This window comes from Microtus oregoni, unplaced genomic scaffold (assembly GCF_018167655.1).
Source record: "Microtus oregoni isolate MIOR12 unplaced genomic scaffold, Mior012 000017F_ref0000208, whole genome shotgun sequence".
Taxonomy (NCBI): Eukaryota; Metazoa; Chordata; class Mammalia; order Rodentia; family Cricetidae; genus Microtus; species Microtus oregoni.
In genome coordinates this window covers 3417302-3436685 of record NW_024543076.1, presented here as the reverse complement: position 1 = coordinate 3436685, position 19384 = coordinate 3417302, and the positions used below count along the sequence as shown (strand labels likewise).

At 46.6% G+C, this 19384-nt stretch overlaps 1 protein-coding gene across 1 annotated transcript in view; it reads right to left on the bottom strand.

Annotated features, from left to right (window-relative positions):
• Window positions 1-19384, bottom strand: part of Shb (SH2 domain containing adaptor protein B) — a 122052-nt gene that overhangs the window by 14592 nt on the left and 88076 nt on the right. The window contains exons 4-5 of the mRNA XM_041667816.1: window positions 16923-17094; window positions 13954-14073 (exon numbers count right to left, since the gene is read on the bottom strand). Of these exons, the coding sequence (XP_041523750.1) occupies window positions 13954-14073; window positions 16923-17094 (292 nt within the window). The remainder of the gene's footprint in view (window positions 1-13953; window positions 14074-16922; window positions 17095-19384) is intronic.

Genomic DNA, 19384 nt, shown 5'->3' with positions numbered 1-19384 from the left:
CACAGCTATCGCCTGCAGCCTCCAAGAAACACAGGTCAGAGTCAAGCAACTGTCTCCAACTGGGCACAATCCAGAGGAGGGCTGTTGCGGGAGATCCTCCCACTCCTCCAGCCTATAGCTGCTGAGATACCAGCCCATTGGGGCGTGGTCTCTCTCCCTTTAAAAAAGCAGCCACTTCCCTCTCCTCTCTCTCTTCACTTCCTGCTCTGCCTGCGACTAGACTCCCTTTCTGGTTGCGTAGAGGGCTGTTGCCTGGGACAGTGATCTGTAAGTTTTTTCCCCTTTAAATAAATACCACCCTATTAATCATAATTCCAAACTGGTGTGGCATTGTTTGTGACTTACGCCTTCATTTTGGCGCCCAACGTTTGGTTTTAGAACCTCTTCTTTCCCCGCGAGTTTGGCTTGGCGGGAGCCCTCCCTTCCTCAGCCGCCGCCTGTGCCTTGCAGCGGCGGCCTTGGACTCCCCACGTGGATTTAAACTCCACAGGCCCGCATAGTCTCTGCCTGTGTGGTTTGCTCTTCTCTGAGTCGTTTTTAAATCTCCCTTGCAAGCACAGCTCTTAAGTGGCGCGAACCAAAGCACGAGGTTGCTGAAAGCTGCAACCCCTCAGGGTGACTCTGTCACATGGAGGCATAAGCGGCTTCCAGGTTGCTCTTCTCTACCCCTGGATTCTGGGTTTCTGGTTCCGTCTCTGGAATTGATTTAATTACATTTACTTTGTTGAGAAACTTGCATTTTCCAGTTTTTAACATCTACTAAGGCACTGAAACAGGACCATGTTTTCATCCCGACTCGGCAACAGCACCACCTGCTGGATGATAGGTAATATGGCAGTTTTCGTTTCTAACGCAAATTTTACTGCTTTGTTTTCACTAATACAATGGATTAGTAAATTTATATTTACTAATACGATGGATTATATCATACAAGGTTTATATGATTATGGGGATACCTTGATTTGCTTGTTACTAGGTTTCAGTTTTCTTTTCCATATTCTATCATTAAGGAAGAATATGGCACTCCTAGGAATGATAGAATCTTTACGAACTAATAATGAACAACTAATTGACAAGATTAAAATTATTGAAAATCAGAGGTTATCTGAACAAGTGGATACTATGACAGACAAAATTGACTCCATATCCAAGGGTATTAGAAAGTTACCTGAAAGGGTTCAGGCTGTTGAATTTGACGTTCAGACTTTATCACAAAGTTTTGATAAGGAAACAGACAGAATGTACCTCCAAGATGGGAATCTATATGATATACAAGAAAAGTTTAAGGAGGACATGTTATCTTTGAAGGAAAAAATTAAAGCTTTGGAATCACAGGTGCAGAATGGGGACCAAAAAATTGATGCCTCAGTGAAATCACTGGAAATATATACAGGTCAGGAGATTCAGGATTTAAGAGCGACAATGATAAAAAGATTTGAAAAGATTGGAGAAATTATTGCAGCTGGTGAACAGAGTAAGGAGGCACAAGGACAGGATACAATGCCTCCACCAGCTATTAGAACTGGCTTACCCAGGGTTCTAGCAACATACCCTATACTTAATTCTGACAAAGCGTCAACTTCTACAGGCTCAAAGGGAGTCAGAGAAGCTAGATGGACGCCAATAGCAATGAATGATCTGAAAGAAATTAAGCAAGCTGTTGTTAATTTTGGCTTGAACAATGCATATGTAAAGGAAATGATAAGGACTTGGGCTTCTAATGCTAGAGATACCCACCATGATTTCCATCAGTTACTGTCTGCAGTTTTAGATAATGGACCTTCCTTGATGTTTGGAATTTATTTCAGAGAAGAATCCAAACATATGGAACAGCAAGGAAGAGCAAAAGGTGTTGAGGTTTCCCAAGATCAAATTCTTGTGCAGGAGAATATGCTGATCCACAGGTCCAAGCTCTTTATGACGATGAAGTACTGTGTGTGTCTATGTCACCAAGCAGCTTTAAATGCTTGGAATAGGATACAAGATCCAGAAAAAGGGTTGAATCATATACCAGAATTAGGCAGGGACCGAGAGAACCCTTTATTTGTTTATTTATTTTTTGGTTTTTCAAGACAGGGTTTCTCTGTGGCTTTGGAGCCTGTCCTGGAACTAGCTCTTGTAGACCAGGCTGGTCTCGAACTCACAGAGATCCACCTGCCTCTGCCTCCCGAGTGCTGGGATTAAAGGCGTGCGCCACCACCGCCCGGCTGAGAGAACCCTTTATTGACTTTTTGCAAAGATTGATTAAGGCTTTGGACATAGGGGTAACAGACCCAGAAGCTAGACGAATACTTCTTGAATCTCTAGCTTTTGAGAATGCAAACATAGAATGCAAAAAGATAATTGGGCCTTTAAAGTCTAGATCATCACCTATGGATGAATGGATTCAGCATACGATGAATGTTGAGACGTTTAGCTATAATGATGAATCTTGAGTAGGAGAAGCGATTTCCAAAGGAATGAGGAGACATCAAACTGCCAGGTGTTTTAATTGTGGTAAATTAGGACATTTGCAAAAGAATTGCAGGCAAAGAATTTCTAGGAATAATATCTCTTCTGGGAATGACAAAAATAGGAGACCTCGGCCTTCAGGTATATGTAGGAGATGCGGTAAAGGCCGGCATTGGTCCAACGAATGTAGGTCAACAACAGACAGACGGGGCAATCCGCTATCATCGGGAAACTCCTTGGGGGGCCTCTCGCAGGCCCCCAAGCCAACAGTGGCCCAGTCATTCCCAGTCACAGTGGAGAATGTGCCTCACCAAGAAAATTAAAAGCTCCAATTTCTGCTGTAAAAAGTAATACTGGTCTAAATGATGAATTACGTGTGGAGGATGAGTCAAAAAAAACCAGTAGGACAGAGTAAACGTATATTTTGGCAGACTTCTATTAAATGATCAAAGACCAAAGCTAAGAGTCTGTATAAATGGCACTTTTATTGAAGGCTTATTAGACACAGGTGTGGATGTAAGTATCATTACCCCAGAATCTTGGCATCCAAATTGGCCTCTTCAAGAGGTAGATGTTGAGTTCCTGGGAATTGGAACCCTATCTCGTGTAAAACAAAGCACAAGATGGGTTGAATGCATAGGGCCCGAAGGACAAATAGGAAAACTAAGGCCATATATAGCCAATATTGCCATAAATTTATGGGGCCGTGACCTGCTAGAGCAATGGAATACCCAGATTAACATTCCCGTAGTTCCAGGAACTCATAATTCTGGGGAGGATATGATGAGGTATTATGGAAAAAGGTCACCAGCCATTCAGGCTGTACAAGAACATACAGCAAATACCAAACCTTTAGAGGTACCAACAGCCCTACCTTTAAAATGGCTAACTGAGAAGCCAATATGGATCAAACAGTGGCCTCTAGCTGAAGATAAACTACAGGCATTGGAACAGCTGGTGCAAGAGCAACTAGATGCTCACCATATTGAAGAATCAACCAGCCCTTGGAATTCTCCTGTGTTTGTTGTAAAAAAGAAATCTGGTAAATGGAGAATGGTGACAGATCTAAGAGCTGTCAACAAAGTAATTCAACCTGTGGGCCCACTACAATCTGGAATTCCTTTGCCTTCTCTGTTGCCAAAAGGATGGCCTCTTATAGTTATTGATTTGAAAGATTGTTTTTTCACTATACCGTTACAAGAAAAGGATAGAGAAAAATTTGCCTTCACAGTGCCTACTTATAATAATTCTTAGCCTAATAGGAGATATCAATGGACTGTCCTCCCACAGGGTATGCTCAATAGTCCTACATTGTGCCAATATTTTGTAAGTAAGCCATTGGAAATAATTTGTAAACAATTCCCCAAGTCCATAATTTATCAATACATGGATGACATCTTGTTATCTGATTCAAATAAAGATACTTTAGAAAGCATGTTTGAAGAAGTAAAGAAAGTCTTGCCTAGGTGGGGATTACAAATTGCCCCTGAAAAGATTCAAAGAGGAAATTCTATTAATTACCTAGGTTACAGAATAGGGTTAGAGAAAATTAAAACACAAAAGGCACAAATTAGGAGAGACCGGTTAAAGACTCTTAATGACTTCCAAAGATTGTTAGGAGACATTTCCAGTCTACGACCAGCTGTTGGGCTAACACCTGATCTAATAGTTCATTTAAACAAAACCTTAGATGGTGATAAAGATTTGAATAGTCCAAGAAAACTGACAGCTGAAGCAGAAAAGGAACTGACAATGATTGAGGAAAAATTACAGGAGGCACATGTGGATAGGGTGAACCCAAATCTTAGCTGCATCCTAGTCATATTGCCTTCCAAAATTTCCCCTACAGGGATTCCAATGCAGAGGGAAGATATTACATTAGAGTGGATGTTTATACTTAATAAACCAAGTAAAAAATTAAAAACTTATGTGGAAAAAGTCTCTGAATTAATTATAAAAGGTAAGCTGAGACTTCGTCAACTAGCAGGTATAGACCCAGCAGAAATTATAGTGCCTTTTACTACTGAAGAAATAAAAAAGTTATGGGAAGACAATGAACTGTGGCAAAGAGCTTGTGCTAATTTTTGGGAGAAATTAATAGCAACTATCCCAAAAGTGGTAGACTTAACCTCATAAAAAGAACTTCTTGGATTCTTCCTAGAATTGCACGTGATGCTCCAATAACTGGAGCCCGTACGTTCTATACTGATGCAAATAAATCAGGGAAAGCAGGTTACAAGTCAGATGAATTGAGTAAGGTGGAACAAAGCCCTTATAATTCTGTCCAGAAGGCAGAATTATATGCCATTCTTATGGTGCTAAGGGGTTTTAATAGAACCTCTTAATATAGTTACAGATTCACAATATGCAGAAAGAGTTATCTTGCATATTGAAACCGCTGAATTTATACCAGATGACACAGAGTTGACTCCATTGTTTATCCAGGTACAAGACATAATCAGGAACAGGCTTTGTCCGATGTACATAACACACATCCGGTCCCATACAGGTCTGCCTGGTCCTCTAGCCCAAGGCAACGCTGAGACTGATCAATTATTGATTGGAAGTGTGTTGCAGGCCTCAGAATTTCGTAAGAAGCATCATGTCAATAGTAAAGGCCTAAAGAAAGAATTTTCCATTACTTGGCAACAAGCTAAGGACATTATAAAGAGATGTCCTACTTGTTCTTTCTATAATCAAACACCGTTGCCTGCAGGGAGTAACCCAAAGGGTACTAAGAGAAATGAAATCTGGCAGATGGATGTGTTCCACTTTATGGAATTTGGTAAATTAAAATATGTACACCATACCATAGACACGTATTCAGGTTTTCAATGGGCAACTGCCCTGAGCTCAGAAAAGGCTGATTCAGTAATCACACATTTATTGGAAGTTATGGCCATCATGGGTATACCTGCACAAATAAAGACAGATAATGGTCCAGCATATGTGTCTAAGAAAATTAAACGCTTTTTTTGATTATTATAATATAAAACACATTACAGGTATACAAAATAATCCTACAGGTCAGGCAGTTATAGAAAGATCAAATCGTACTATAAAGGATATGCTGAACAAACAGAAAGGGACCGAAAATACCCCCATAAATAGATTACATAATGCTTTATTAACCTTGAATTTTCTTAACGCTAAGGAGAAAGGAACGACAGCAGCAGAAAGACATTGGATAATGGAAAAGTCTGCTGAACTAAATCAACCGATTTATTTCAAAGATGTGCTGACCTCTCAGTGGAAGCCAGGAGATGTGCTACGTTGGGGAAGGGGTTTTGCTCTTGTTTCCATAGGAGAAGAAAAATTGTGGATACCATCAAAATTAATAAAGTTTCGATTTGAAGAGGAGAAACCTCTTGGAAAGGAGAAATGACAACTCATCCACAATGATGATATTCATACAGGTGGTAAGAAAAACATATAGAATGGGGGCAGGGTTCTGTTCTTATCTCCACAGGAAAATCACTCATCTTTGAAAAATTCAAGGGACCCTGGATATTTGGATACTGACAGATGGAAAAATACCTGCCCAATAGGAAATATCAAGAAAACTGAATGGGTTGTGTAAGTAATATTAGACCGTATTTCTAAATTTATAAAGCTGGTTTTGAAGTTGGACTCTGGCTCAGTCCCTCTCCAATTCCAAGCCTGTTAGTAAGAGAAAAACCCAGAGTTTCTGGAGTTTCTGGCTCATGTCAAGAGCCATTATATGGGACAAAGAAATATGAGTTTAGAAAACATCTTTGCTTTTCTTCATATCTATCATACTTTTCATTGAATATATCTATCATGCCTTTCAGTGAATATATACATATATGTCTATATGATTAATGTTTAAGTTTTTCACAATGAAGAATGCATGAGTTTTTCCTGAAGTGACATTTGAAGTTTCCAGGAAGAAGATGGGGCCCCATAACAACAACTCCACCTGGTTGATATGACGTCAGGATACTGATAGCGCTACTACAAGACCTGCTTTGGGTACCAGCTGCACAAGACAGTTCCAACTTGGTTAGCTGAAATGGTGCACATCTTATACAACATTTTGGCCAGACCTGCACAAAATACTCAGAGACTATTTGCAATTTTAAAAGACATTGATCTTGAAATTTAACCATCATTTTACTTTCACAGGATCCCCCAGAAAGAATATCGCCCCCATGACAGCTGGAAGTAATTCTAGAGGACGACGTCCCCTCTCCCAGTAAAGTTTGCCCCTGGGTTTAGGGACATCATTTAGGGGTTGATTATAATTAGTATATGACTGAGGGTTGGGGGAGGAATTTTATAAGCTCAGGGATCATTTTGAAAAAAAAAAAAAAGAGGGATGATGGGATAATAGATTTGTAATTGTGAGTTACTGTTTTTAGACAAATATATTGGTATAGATTCTTGTATATTGATACAAAGTTAAATTATATTGGCTATTGTATGCATGCATGTTTCTACCTCTGTTTAAAACATTTTATGTATTGACATATATTGTATTGATATATATATTGTATATATTTACCATATTGCAGTGTACATTTCTACCTCTGATTAAGATACTTATATAATATTTGTGTATTGATATATATTTACCTACTGCAATGTATATTTGTACATTGTTTATATTTGGAGGTCATTGTCCTCATTTGTTTCACAGTCGTTTATTGTCTTAGTCTTTAAGTTAGATAGATATTGAGAATTATATAGATTAATAGTCATCCAAGTTTGTCATTTATAATTAGACTAATCAGGTTCTTTAGATATATAGAGATTATACTCAGTATAGATAGATAATGTTCAACTTCTTCAAAGAGCTGTAGAAAATGGCCTTTAATCTAACTCAGAGTTTTGTGGTAGTGAGACACAATTGCTCCTGGCAACACTGCTCTATTCCCGAGAGAATGTTGAGCACCAAAGACACTCCACCTGGAGCCTTTCTTTTTGGCAGAACTGGCCTTGGGGCAAAGAAATGCCCATACCCCAACCACTGACAAAGATACAGAGCGTGCATCAATGGATAAAACAGGACTGTCATATCCTGCCAAAACAGGGTAAGATAGTTTTGAAAAGTTGCTTGCCTTAGAAAATGGTATGTCAGTTATGTTAGGCCTTAGCCAAAGTTGGTTGCTTCAACGCTGCTAATGTGACTTTGGGTGATTGCCCAGGTAGCTAGTTGTCTCTGTGATTTGTTGCATGTTTTGGAAGTTGTTTTACTGAACTTCCTAATTACCCAGGTAACATTATTTCCCTTCTCAGATCTTCGATGGGGTTGAAGACTATATAAATGTAGTTACTTTCTCTCATGACTTGGCCAAGTTATTTATTATACAAGACCAAGCTAGTTAGAATAGGATATTTGTACTTATTGTATATAATTTCAAAGTAGGTTTAGAACTCTCTTATTTAAACAAAAGGGGGAGGTGTTGTGGGAGGTCCTCCCACTCCTCCAGCCTATAGCTGCTGAGATACCAGCCCATTGGGGCGTGGTCTCTCTCCCTTTAAAAAGCGGCTACTTCCCTCTCCTCTCTCTCTTCACTTCCTGCTCCGCCTGCGACAAGACTCCCTTCCTGGTTGCGTAGAGGGCTGTTGCCTGGGACAGTGATCTGTAAGTTTTTTCCCCTTTAAATAAATACCACCCTATTAATCATAATTCCAAACTGGTGTGGCATTGTTTGTGACTTACGCCTTCAGAGGGCGGTGGATCTGACCCTCGTTCTGTGAGACTCGGGTTCTCAGTCATGGAGATGGAGGCTTGTTCTAGTTGCAGCCACATAAGCTGTCTTTTGAGACTTATATATTTTATGTGTACAGGTGTTTTGCCTACATGTCCACCTGACCACCAAATGTATGTCTGGGGCCCACCGAGGTCAGTAGAGGGCATCAGATCCTCTGGGACCAGGGTTACAGAAGACTGGGAGCTGCCACATGGAAGCCTTCTCTCCAGCACCAGCAAAAACTCTGGCACCATTGTAAAGAGTATGGATATGGGCAGAGTCCCCTTTCCCCTTTTCTTATAACCCGTGGCTTTCCAAGGTGGTTTTCCAATGTTCCCAACAAAGCCCACAATCAATAGCCAGGCTCCTGCTCAAGGTGTATTGCTCAGATGAGAAAAAACTGAGGCTCAGACAGCCTACGCTATTCTGCTTGAGGGAGTTGTCAAGGGCTTCGGGCCATGTTGATGCAGAGCTAGATAGAGCACCTGGTCAGCACTTTACCACCTCTACCCTAGGGAGGGCGCTGGATGCCACGTACTGCAAGGTGGTACTTCTTGCTCTCCCAGGCTCCTGCCCCACCCCTTACTAATCCTCTGCACTCACCTAAGACAGTTCTCCCTTCCCAAGCAGGGCCATCACTGCTGTCTCCTGTATGTCCCCTCCTCCAGCTTACACCCAACTCAGCAGCTCAGAAGACCACAGGACACAAAGACAAGCCCAGGGCCCTGCGGTTAGAGCTGGGTAATGTGGGGTCCCTAGACAAGTAGTAACTGTGCTTGAGCCAGGCACTGCACACATACTGCCTTCCTTGAAGGTTTGCCCTTCCAGGGGTTCACGGTGCTCTTAGAGACATGTAGGGACCAGGGGGATGTGTGGCTGGACCGAAGCGACTCAGCTGAAGGGAGCTCAAAGGCTGTCGGGAATCCTGGCGGAGCGGCTTTTGGAGTCGCCCATCGTTCTTTTTTGGTTTTGTTTTAAAGCCCTGGGTTTTAGAGCCCTAGCCCTGGAACTCTGATGCTGACTCCACAGAAGGTAGTGAAATCTATGTTCCCCACTGCTGCATGCAGGGCTCAGCTTCTCTTCCCCCTCTCCCTCTCCCCCTCCCTGCAAACATTTATTATTTCTTGCTCCTGGCTGTCAGCAGCAACAAACTAAGATTAATCACTCGCCTGCCTGGCTGGCCCCAGACATGCCCACTGTTTGAAAACTCTCTCCTTCACCTACAAATCAATGAGGGGAGAAGAGAAAGAAAAATACCTCTAACTGAAATGCCTCCCCTGAGCTCTGCCAGATCCACGACACCTACCTACCCTTTCCTATAAACCAGGGGGCATTTACTGGGCGGTACTGGGTGTACAGCAGCCAAAAGAACTCACTGTTCCAGGCAGATGCAAAGGGATGTCCCTAAGCACACAGGGGTCTTTCTTCATAAACTTCCCACCCCACCCCACAGGGTGGAGGTGGGCCCGCCCCTGTCCTCAGATTCAAGGAAGGTCTCTGTAGGCTCGCTGCAGAGCTGCACAACTGGAAGCCAGTGGTGGTCGAACCCCAGGCCCTCACCTTGTTATCTGCTGTCTGCAGCGTGGGGACACGGCAGGGACACTGGTGAAAGGCTGAACCAGAACTCCACACAAAGTGCCTGAATGAGCAGCAGGGTTCCCCTCCATCTGAGCTTCTACCCCATGCTCTCATGCTCCTCACTCCAGCCCTTTCACAGGAGATCCCCTGCCAGTGCAGATTCAGGTCACATAGGTGTGGCACGTGGGACACAGGGAAGCCAAAGCTGTAGCCTTTCCCTTTGGCAACACTCATGTCTGTACCTTACTGATGTTCCTAGAACAAGGCTCAGAGAGCACTACTCTTGCTATGGACACTTGCAGGGACTCCTCTGTTCTCTGAGAAAAAGCCCCATCCTTTAGCCAGGATGTGCCACTCCTGGACATGGGCCAATGTGGGATTTGTTTTTCTTAGCATGCCCGTGCCTGCTCCCTCTTCAATGTCCACCACTTATAACCTTCCTCCCCGCCCCCTCCCCTCTCGTTTTCCCCATCTTGTCCAGATTCTTCCGCAAATCTTGCAGAACTAACACTTAAAGGGCCCTTTATAGCTCAACGAGCCTGAAGAACCCTACTAATGAGACTGTTCCTGCCTTTACAGGGAAACAAGAGGGCGCCGGCTTTTGCTATTTTCTCACCAATTGCTAAAGGCTCAACCTTTTGCTTGTGTGGCTGGAGAAAGTGTGCAGGCACGAGGTTGGCTAGAACTTGTTGTCAAACTCAGGGGACAAGAGACACCTGCAACAGGAGAGACTGAGAGTGATGAATGTCATTTGAAGGATCTCTGAACCAGCTTCAAAGGTGGGTGTTGTCCACAGTAGAGGGTGACAGACGTCTGAGGTGTGAAGGGGGATGGGCTATAGACCTTGCCCAAAACAGGAAGCTGGAGGGAGGCAGTGTTATCAGACCCAGGGGTGTCACTGATCCCCACAAAAACAAGTCACTGTCTTCATTGTCAGAGCAGTCCAATATGCACTCAAGGGCAGAGTTACGTCCATTGTGAATCTCCGCTGGGGATGTTTTCTCATTTAGATAAATCCTTGAAGTCACTTACACAGCTGATACCCTAAGGCCTTCTGATCAAATATAAGGGTGTATGTCTGTATCGGTGTGTGCCACAGTTCCAACCGCAGCCTTGCCAGACACCTTAGCAGGCATTCAGACTTCTAACCTCACACAAAGATCTGGGAATCTGCCCTAGCCCCTGCATGAGGCCACCCTAGCACAAGTGTGCAGGCCACAGACATCTATCTGCTGATGGATGAGGGGACAGACTCTGAGCAGGACCCTTTAGCCAGTGGCCTTGTCCCTGTGAATCTGACCAACTCCTCTAGGAGACACAGAAGTCCTATGAGGCTCCTCAACACCACACCTTTACCCTCTCTCTCTACTGAGGAATACTCGCATCTCCTAAGGGTCGCCAGTAGCTTTTGCCCCTGAAGCTTCTGACCATTGGTCGTGGTGACCACCTGTTACAGGCCACCTCTGGGCACGCAAAGCCCCTGGTGCAGTCCTGCATGCTGCAAAGCAGTCAGAATGAGGATGGTTGTGAGTTTGCAGCTGGGTCTGGCTGTCCGCCTTGGCTCTCTCTCTCCAGACCCAAGTGCCAGGTACAGAAGTTTCCAACAAAGTCTTCCAAGGGGAAGGACAGAGCAGGTCCAGGGCCCTGCCCTAGAGAAATAGGCTTCTCCAAGTACATTCTCTTCCACACACCTTTCTCACAGAAAGATCCAATACCTACATGAAAATGGCCGGAGGCCGAGAAGAGAAATAGCTGGAATTCCAATGTCAGCTTGCAACCCGTCTTGTGTGGTGTGGGGCTGCCATTCTGCACCCAGCACTGGCAGCAGGCCTGAAGATGTAAGAAACCACATACTGCATACAGGCTGGCAAAGGTGATGCTTGTCCAAAGCAGCCAGTACCCACATACCACAGCTGCCCTGTTTGTGGACGAGGGTCACAGAACATGGCTGTTCTGGGAAGCACCGCTTCAAGGAAAGACTGCCTATGTGAGCAGCACTCTGACCACAAGGGGGGTAACTCTAATGGCGCTAGACGAGCAAACCCAATCCTCCTGCTCCAGCTCCTGTGTGGAAGAGTAGTCGCTACACAGCAGGCCTGGTGGGTAGATCAGACAGGACAACAAACCAGACCTCAGGCTGGCGGCCAAGGGCTCTTGTGCAGCATACTAGATGCCACTGGCTGGGGAAGTGCAGCTGATTTAGCCAGAGAATGCCCACCAAGCAAAAGTAGAGGCTGAATCCACAGGCAGGGACACATGGGGAGCCAGTGGTGTCCATAAAGACTGCCAAAGTCTGACTTTTGCTGGTCACACACTGGTGATGCAAACAGTGAGCGGCAGAACTCGACACTGTCTATACTCTGGACCACAAGGTCTCACGATAGAATCCCAGCTGGCCTATAACCTGCTTCGTAGACCAGGCTGGCCTCCAACTCACAGCTATCCACCTGCCTCTGCTTCACATGTGCTAGGATGAAAGGCATGTGTTACCACAGGTTTCTTAACTAGACAACAAGCATCTTCGAGGCTACTAGCAGGAAACAGGGACAGGGTAGGAACTTTACTAGGTCACATGGGCAATGCTGACTGGACTAGATGCTTGTTACTTAAAAACAGGTCATCATCCCAGTCCACAGATGAGGACAGGGAGGCTCAGAATTGTGAAGGCCAAGGAGGGATGAGGTCTTCCACTGGCTACCACAGCACCCAGACCACCTGAATGACAAGCCTATCACTATAAAAGCAGAATCAACGTCTAACCCCTAGAGAGGGCCCCAATCCAATGGCACATGGCAAGGATAAAGGGGCCAAGCCCTGACCTCTGGAACCAACCCATGACTTGGTTTTTATGCAGACTGAGTAACGAGTTCTTCTCAAGGAGGTAGAAGCATGGATGCTGCTGGGTTCACTGGGGTCATTTCTTCAGCAGCTGGCTGCAGACTCCTCAAACACTCCAACACACCACAGGTTCTCAGCAGACCGTTTCCCACAATCCCACATGGTCATGGCACACAACTAGATTGCTTTTTTTTAGGGGTGGGCATGTCTCCATGCATCAAATGTGAAGGCTGATACCTGACAAGGCCCATCCCTGGCACACAGGGCCTCTCTGTTCCTCCTACTGAGCAGGGCTTCTGGAGAGGCCCCTCCACAGTGCCAGACAATGGAGATTCTAGGAGGAATGTGACCCCTGAGGAATGAACACCGAGACAGAGAAAGAGACAACAAAGCCAGCAGCACCGGGGCCCTTGATGGCAGCAGGCTATCCGGGGCTATGGGGATAGGTTGGCCACATGACAGGGTGCCCACCCTGCCATCATGTGTGCCAGCTTTCCTGAAAGAAGTGCTGCCAAGCCTACTCTCCATCAGGAGCCTTTGGCAAGGATCTAGGGCAGAGGGGAAGCAAGGGACCCAGTATGTCTACATGGAGGACCTGGGCCACACTCCAGCTATGTCACTAATTCTGTGTCCGTAGAGAGTCCTCTTCCTCTGAGCCTCCATTTCCTCATCTATAAAATGGAGTCTAGATCTCTTCTTGGGTCCTGCCTAGCAACATCAACGAACAACGGAACACTCAACATGGAAACAACAACAACAACAACAACAACAACAACAAAAAACAACCCTTTTCTTATTTCTAAACCTGTTTATTTCAATAGCTCATGGGTCAGAAAGACCTGGCAATCCGCAGAGCGGCGATAACCCCAGTGGGGTTCTTTCTAGCTCATGGCATTCCCTCCCAAACTCTGGAGTTTACAGAAGGCACCTGCCCGGGGACGCCCTGACAACAGGAAGGTTTCTCACAACAGCAACCCAGCACATGGAGGGTCAGACACGCTCATCAGTCACCTGCTCTGCGGGCCTCAGTTTCCCAGTCTACAGAGTAAGGCAACATGTTCCTCATCAGAGGACTATATGAAGCTGGAGACAGGCAAGACGTGCTAAGAGCCAAGCACAGATCTGGGCTCACTGCACACGAGAGCTCTTCCTAGCTAGTGACCACACTTCCGAGGCCAAGCCTCTCTCCTCTGGGAAAGCAGCAGGGGGTCACAGCTTCTCTGGGTCCCCATTAAAAACTACATTAAAAACCAGGTTGAAATAACTCACGCAGACAAGTTCTTGGGGAAACGGAGTGCATCCTTTCTTCACTAGACCCATGCAGGCACACTCCACTGTTCGGGGTAGGCAGAGGGCATAAGGTACTCACTTGAGGGAGAGGGAGTAATCGTGTTTGCTGGTCTGACTATTCCGGACAAGGTAGCTACACTCCTTACAGAGTCGCAGCAGATTCTCGGCATCACTTCTGCTGATGGCTCCATGATACCATCTGGGGAGAGGACAAGAGGGGAGTCAGAATTGGGTGGGTCAGCCCCCCCGACCTCCGAGGAGGCTCAGTGCCCTCAGAGGGCAGCTGCTGACTCCAGCCTCCTGTGGGGAGGCTCGACAGCTGCTCTGTCAGTGTCTGCCACAGGTCAGGGAGAAGAGTGACAGACCCCTGCAAGGCTTCCCATGCAAGGCCCGCGGGCCATGCAAGCAACCCAACACCAGGTACTCTGTGCCCATCCAGTTTGCCCTGTGGTGACAGGTGCTAAGGAGATGAAAGTGAGGCCGGATCCCACAGCTGGGGCTGTGCCAGGCAGGGCAACCAGGAAATCCTGTGCGGACTGGAGGAGGAGGAGGAAAGGAAGCCCCGAAGAAAGGCGGCTACAAAGAACACGTTGTGGCAGAGTCTAGTGTGGGCACAAGACTAGTCTGGGAATGGTGTCGGAAAGAGCAGCCAGAGAGGTAACAGGGTAAGAGTAGTGGAGACAGGAGCAGGCAGTGTGGCCCAGGCCTTTCTGAGGTGGGCCAGGGAATTTCTTTCAATGAAATGGGCTCCTAGAACATGCCAACAGGAAGCCTCATGGGCAAAGGAGAGGACAGCTCACTAATCTGAAAGAGCCTGGCTGGCCCCTGCTCTAGCTGGGTAAATAAGAATCCCAGCACTGAGTTTCTGGATACAACAGGAGCCAGAGAAGGAGGAGGGCGTGTGGTGCAGGGGGCAGATGGCCCCACCTGGCCACAGAATGGATATGTCACCATGAATCTGTGACTGGGAAAACTGGAGACAAAATCTCAATGGGGTGGCAAAGGCCTTCAGTGACAAGGAGGAGGGACTCCCCAAACCTCCTCTGTGTCTGTGCAGGATCCACGAAGGGAACATTGCAACAGCAGAAGTGACTATATGGTGAGATGTCAGATGTGTGTGTGTGTGAGTGTGAGAGAGGGAATACACACTACAGACTGTCAATCTGTCTGTCTTTCTATGGTTACACAGAAACAGAACACAGGTTGGGGATGTTTAGGCTACCATAATCAGAAAATTTCCAGGGATTCTGGGCCCTAAGGCAGCCATGGGGAGAAACAGCCAAACAAAAACAAAGTTGGCTTCACAAGCAAGTGGCCCCAGATGTGGAGAGTCCAGGCTCAGGAGGGCAGCCTGAGCGACATCCCCCAGCAAGCTGACAAAGCATTTTATTAGGATCACATTTCTAGCCAGCTGAAACTGAGCTGTCCTCAGGGAAGGCAGGAAAATTCCCTAGGTAAATGATGCCCGTTGTCTCCCTCCCTGAGCATAGGGACTGGAAGAGAGACAGAGAGAGGGGCCCTAGGGGCCTTGTTAAGGGTAGTTCCTGGTGGCAAACAGGTAAGCTGTAAGGTCCTGTCCTGGCTGCTTTATGTTCAAAGAAAGGAGGGGCCAGGCGTAAAGGATCAAAAAGAGGGCAAAGGGCACTGGATCAGGAGCCAGGAGATCAGCAGGCAGCCTGTTGGTAGGAGGCCGGAGATCACAGGCTGTCTTGGGCATTTGGCCTAGTAGTGCTGGATCTGAGCAAGGGACCAGCTGGAAACACGCTGAAGCCTGTGGAGATGGCCAGCCAGGTCAGACTCAAGGGGTCAGGGAGACTCAACCACTGTCATTCAACCCAGCCAATAGCAACTGGTTTCTCCAATATTTACTCACTATACCCTTGATCTCATGGGGCTGACATGGAGAGGAAGCCAGTCTGGACAGCACCGGTGTCCCACAGGAACCAGGAGCTGGGATGAGGCAGGACTACTGTGGTGGGAGGTACCCCCTTCAGCACTAACAGTCAGGAAAGCCCCGGAGAAGGACACCCGGCTTGAGAACTGGTATCACCCAGGTCTAGACTGGTAAGAACTCACTGCATACGGAAGGACCGTTGCTGAAACCATGCCAGCAATAGCTACCGCTCACTTTACAATGCAGACCCACTCTGCGCCAGCAACACCAACCTCTCACTTTATGCTCTCCTCAAAAAAAACTTATTTACTTATTTAAGATAGGGTTTCTTTCTCTAGCTGTTCTAGAACTTACTCTAGAGCAGGATGGCCTCAAACTCATAGAGTTCCTTCTGCCTCTGCCTCCTGAGTGCTGGGATTAAAGGTGTGTGCCGCCGCTGCCACCGCCCAGCATAATCTCTCACTCTACACCAGGCACATGATCAGGCTGGGAGTAAGCAAAGTCCAGGCGGAGGTAACAGCAAAGAGAGAATGGGGTTCAGGTTATGAGGCTGGGCCTTAGTTTCCCTTGACTACACATAAACTTGCTAAGCCTGGAGAAACTCATTGTAGCCAAGTACTGATGTGGTAAGAAACTGAAGCTGGGGTGTCATCCTGGAGTAGGGGAAGAGTTGCAGCAACAGGGACCTAGCAGGGCAGAGGTGTCATCGTGGTCAAGAGCAAGGGCAGTGAAAGGGCCACTCCTGGCACAGGGCTCGGAGGAGGGGCAGGGCAGCATGGGTAGACCTCAGACCGTGACAGGTGAGAGATCTTGGAGAGCTGATGAAGGGCAAACACATGCAGCACAAAAGCTGTGCAGTAACCTAATTTACACTGAGGGGGGTAGGTTTACTTCAGACTTAGCAGCTAGGATGAAAAATGACGGGAAGTGACAGCTCAAGATTTCGCAATCCCTCCTGCCAGTCACTGAGGGTGAAGGTGGCAACATGGTGTGATAAAACCAGGCCTGGCCAGGGGTCAGGAGCTTAGACCTCCCAGGAGCCTCTGTCACGAGGGGCCAGTGATCAACTGTATTTACAATAAAGACGCGGAGGAGGGCACAGCATCTAAAAGAAGCAGGGAGGGGCGGCCCCGGCACTGCATCAGTGAACTTACATTTGTTTCTCCAGTGGAATGGTGGGATCCACTCTCTCTCCCAGAATCCCACAGAACTCAGGGCTCCCGTGTTTGATGGGCTTGAAGCCTCCTCCAGGAGCACGGAGCTGGCGCCGTCGGTCCCGAGAAGGTGAAGGGGAAGACTGCCGCTTCTCATTGCCGTTGAACTGGGCTGTGAGAATGGAAAGGAGAAGACAGATGCAACCATCACCTGGGGTCCAGGCAGCACTCAGTGGGCAATAGTCTGTATGGTGGCGTTTGTTTACGCTGTAAGAAATAAAGCCTGCCTGAAGATCAGAGTGTGGAGCTAGCCACGCTAGTCAGTCATAGAAGCCAGGCAATAGTGGCACACACCTTTCATGCCAGTACCCAGAAGACAGAGGCAGACGAATAGTTCCAGGCCACCCTGGACTACACAAGATTGAATCAATCTAAAAGAGAAACAGAGCTCACACCTTTGATCCCAGAATTTGGGAATCACACACTTTTAATACCAACATTATGAAGGTGGAGTCAGGATTGATATGGCTGGGCAGACAGAGGAGACAGGAGCTCAGGGTATTTAGTCTGAGGACTTACAGAGAAAGGACGCCCCATTCGGTCTGAGGATTTTGTAGAGGTAAGAACTAGTAGTGGCTGGCTGCTCTGCTTCTCTGATCTTTCAGCTTTCACCCCCTAACATCCGATCCCGGGTTTTTATTATTAGGATCAATTGGAAATCGCGCTGCAATTCTGCTTTGCATTTGACACTCTGCAAGAGTAAGAGAGGATCCCCAAATGCTGGGTTTTGCTATAGCCTAAGTGTGTCCCCAAAAGTTCCTATGCTGAATGAGTCAATGTTGGATAGCAGGCCCTTAAAGGAAGCACTTGAACTGTGAGCACTCGGGAATGAACGCTGAGATCCTAAACAGGATCAGTCACCGTGAACAAGAGGAAAGCCCCAATTCCAGAACACCCGGGTTTTGTCTCCCACAGCTGACAGACCAGATCACACTTGCTCTTCCTGCATCAGGCCATGGAGCTGCCAGCATCCAGAACCATCATCTCCAACATCCCGCTTTTCTTTGTGTATTATCTAGACTCAAACATTGTTATTACATAAAATGGGGCAAGACAGCATCCCAAGACAGGACATAGAGAAATTGCCAAAGTCGGGCTGGCTGCATCTGGGTTACTGAGCCCAGTCTGGTCCCTGGAGAATCTCCCTCTATGTTTTAGCAGGGCTCACAGCTCTCCCACAAGGCCTCTGTTCTCTAAAAGGCTGGGGCAGGGGTGGGGAGAGCTCCTCCTAGGATGTAAACTCTGCCCTCAGGTCTCCCTGTCTACCCAAGGCCACAGTGGTGGTCTTTGTCTTCTTCAACCTCTCCACCCTCTTCTTCCTGAAAAACCCTACTGAGCTCCACATAGGGTAGCATGGCTTCCGGAGCCTGTTCCTCTTCATTTAGATACTATGTATGCATGGACAGACTCAAGGAAACAAGAGAGCCCCCAGCAGGCACAAAGCGGCATGGTAACAGAGGCCCCACCATGTAGACCACATACCAAGGCCACAGAGGACCTCAGCTCTTTAGAGAGGGGGAAAGGTGTGTGTGTGTTTGTGTGTGTGTGTGTGTGTGTGTATGCATATGCATGAGCAGGTGCCTACAGAAGACAAGAGTAAGCTGGAGTTATTAGCAGTTGTGAGCCATCTACTATGGAGGCTAGAACTCAACTCCAGTCCTCCAGAAGAGCAGCCAAGTGTTCTTAACCATTGAGCCATCTCTCCAGTCCTGAACTCACACTCTTAGGTACAGGCAACTAGGCCTTCTGACACCTACCTAGCTCCTGCTCAGGTTCAGGGCTCACTCAACTCTGTCGCCTTTAGAAGCTACTTCTCTCAGGAAACTCCAGAATTCCCTCGGCCAAGGCATCTAAATCACCAGTCTCCTTGCCTGGCTCTCAAGAGTCACTGAGAATGGGCTGTAGCATCATTGTCCCACCTCACACAGTGCCTGCAAGGTAACAGGCGCTCAGTGCAAAATGAAAAAACCTTAACGAGCTCATGTTTTGCTTTTCTGGGAAAAAAAATATCAGTTTTCCTACCAGATAAACTGGATAAACCTAAGAACGTCCTAGTCGACACTCTAATTCCCCACTGGATTAATTTATACATCCTTTGGCATGCTTGATACTGCAGCCATGTATTTTCCTGAGAACAGGTGGTGATGAATGACAAGCTTAATTAGGCAAATCATTTCACCTAAAACACAAATATACAAACTCCAAGTGCAGTGATTCGACAGCCAAAGGGGGAGGGGACCTGAACAAAAGCTCCAAATACAACCGTTCCCATCCCTTCTAATTAAGTTTCTCTTTAATCTGCAATTTTAAATGGCAATTCTTTTAATTTAGTGGTTTTCTGTATGAGATAAAGACGTAATTCCTCAGAAGAATATCTGCATTTAGAGGAAAACACGCTGCCC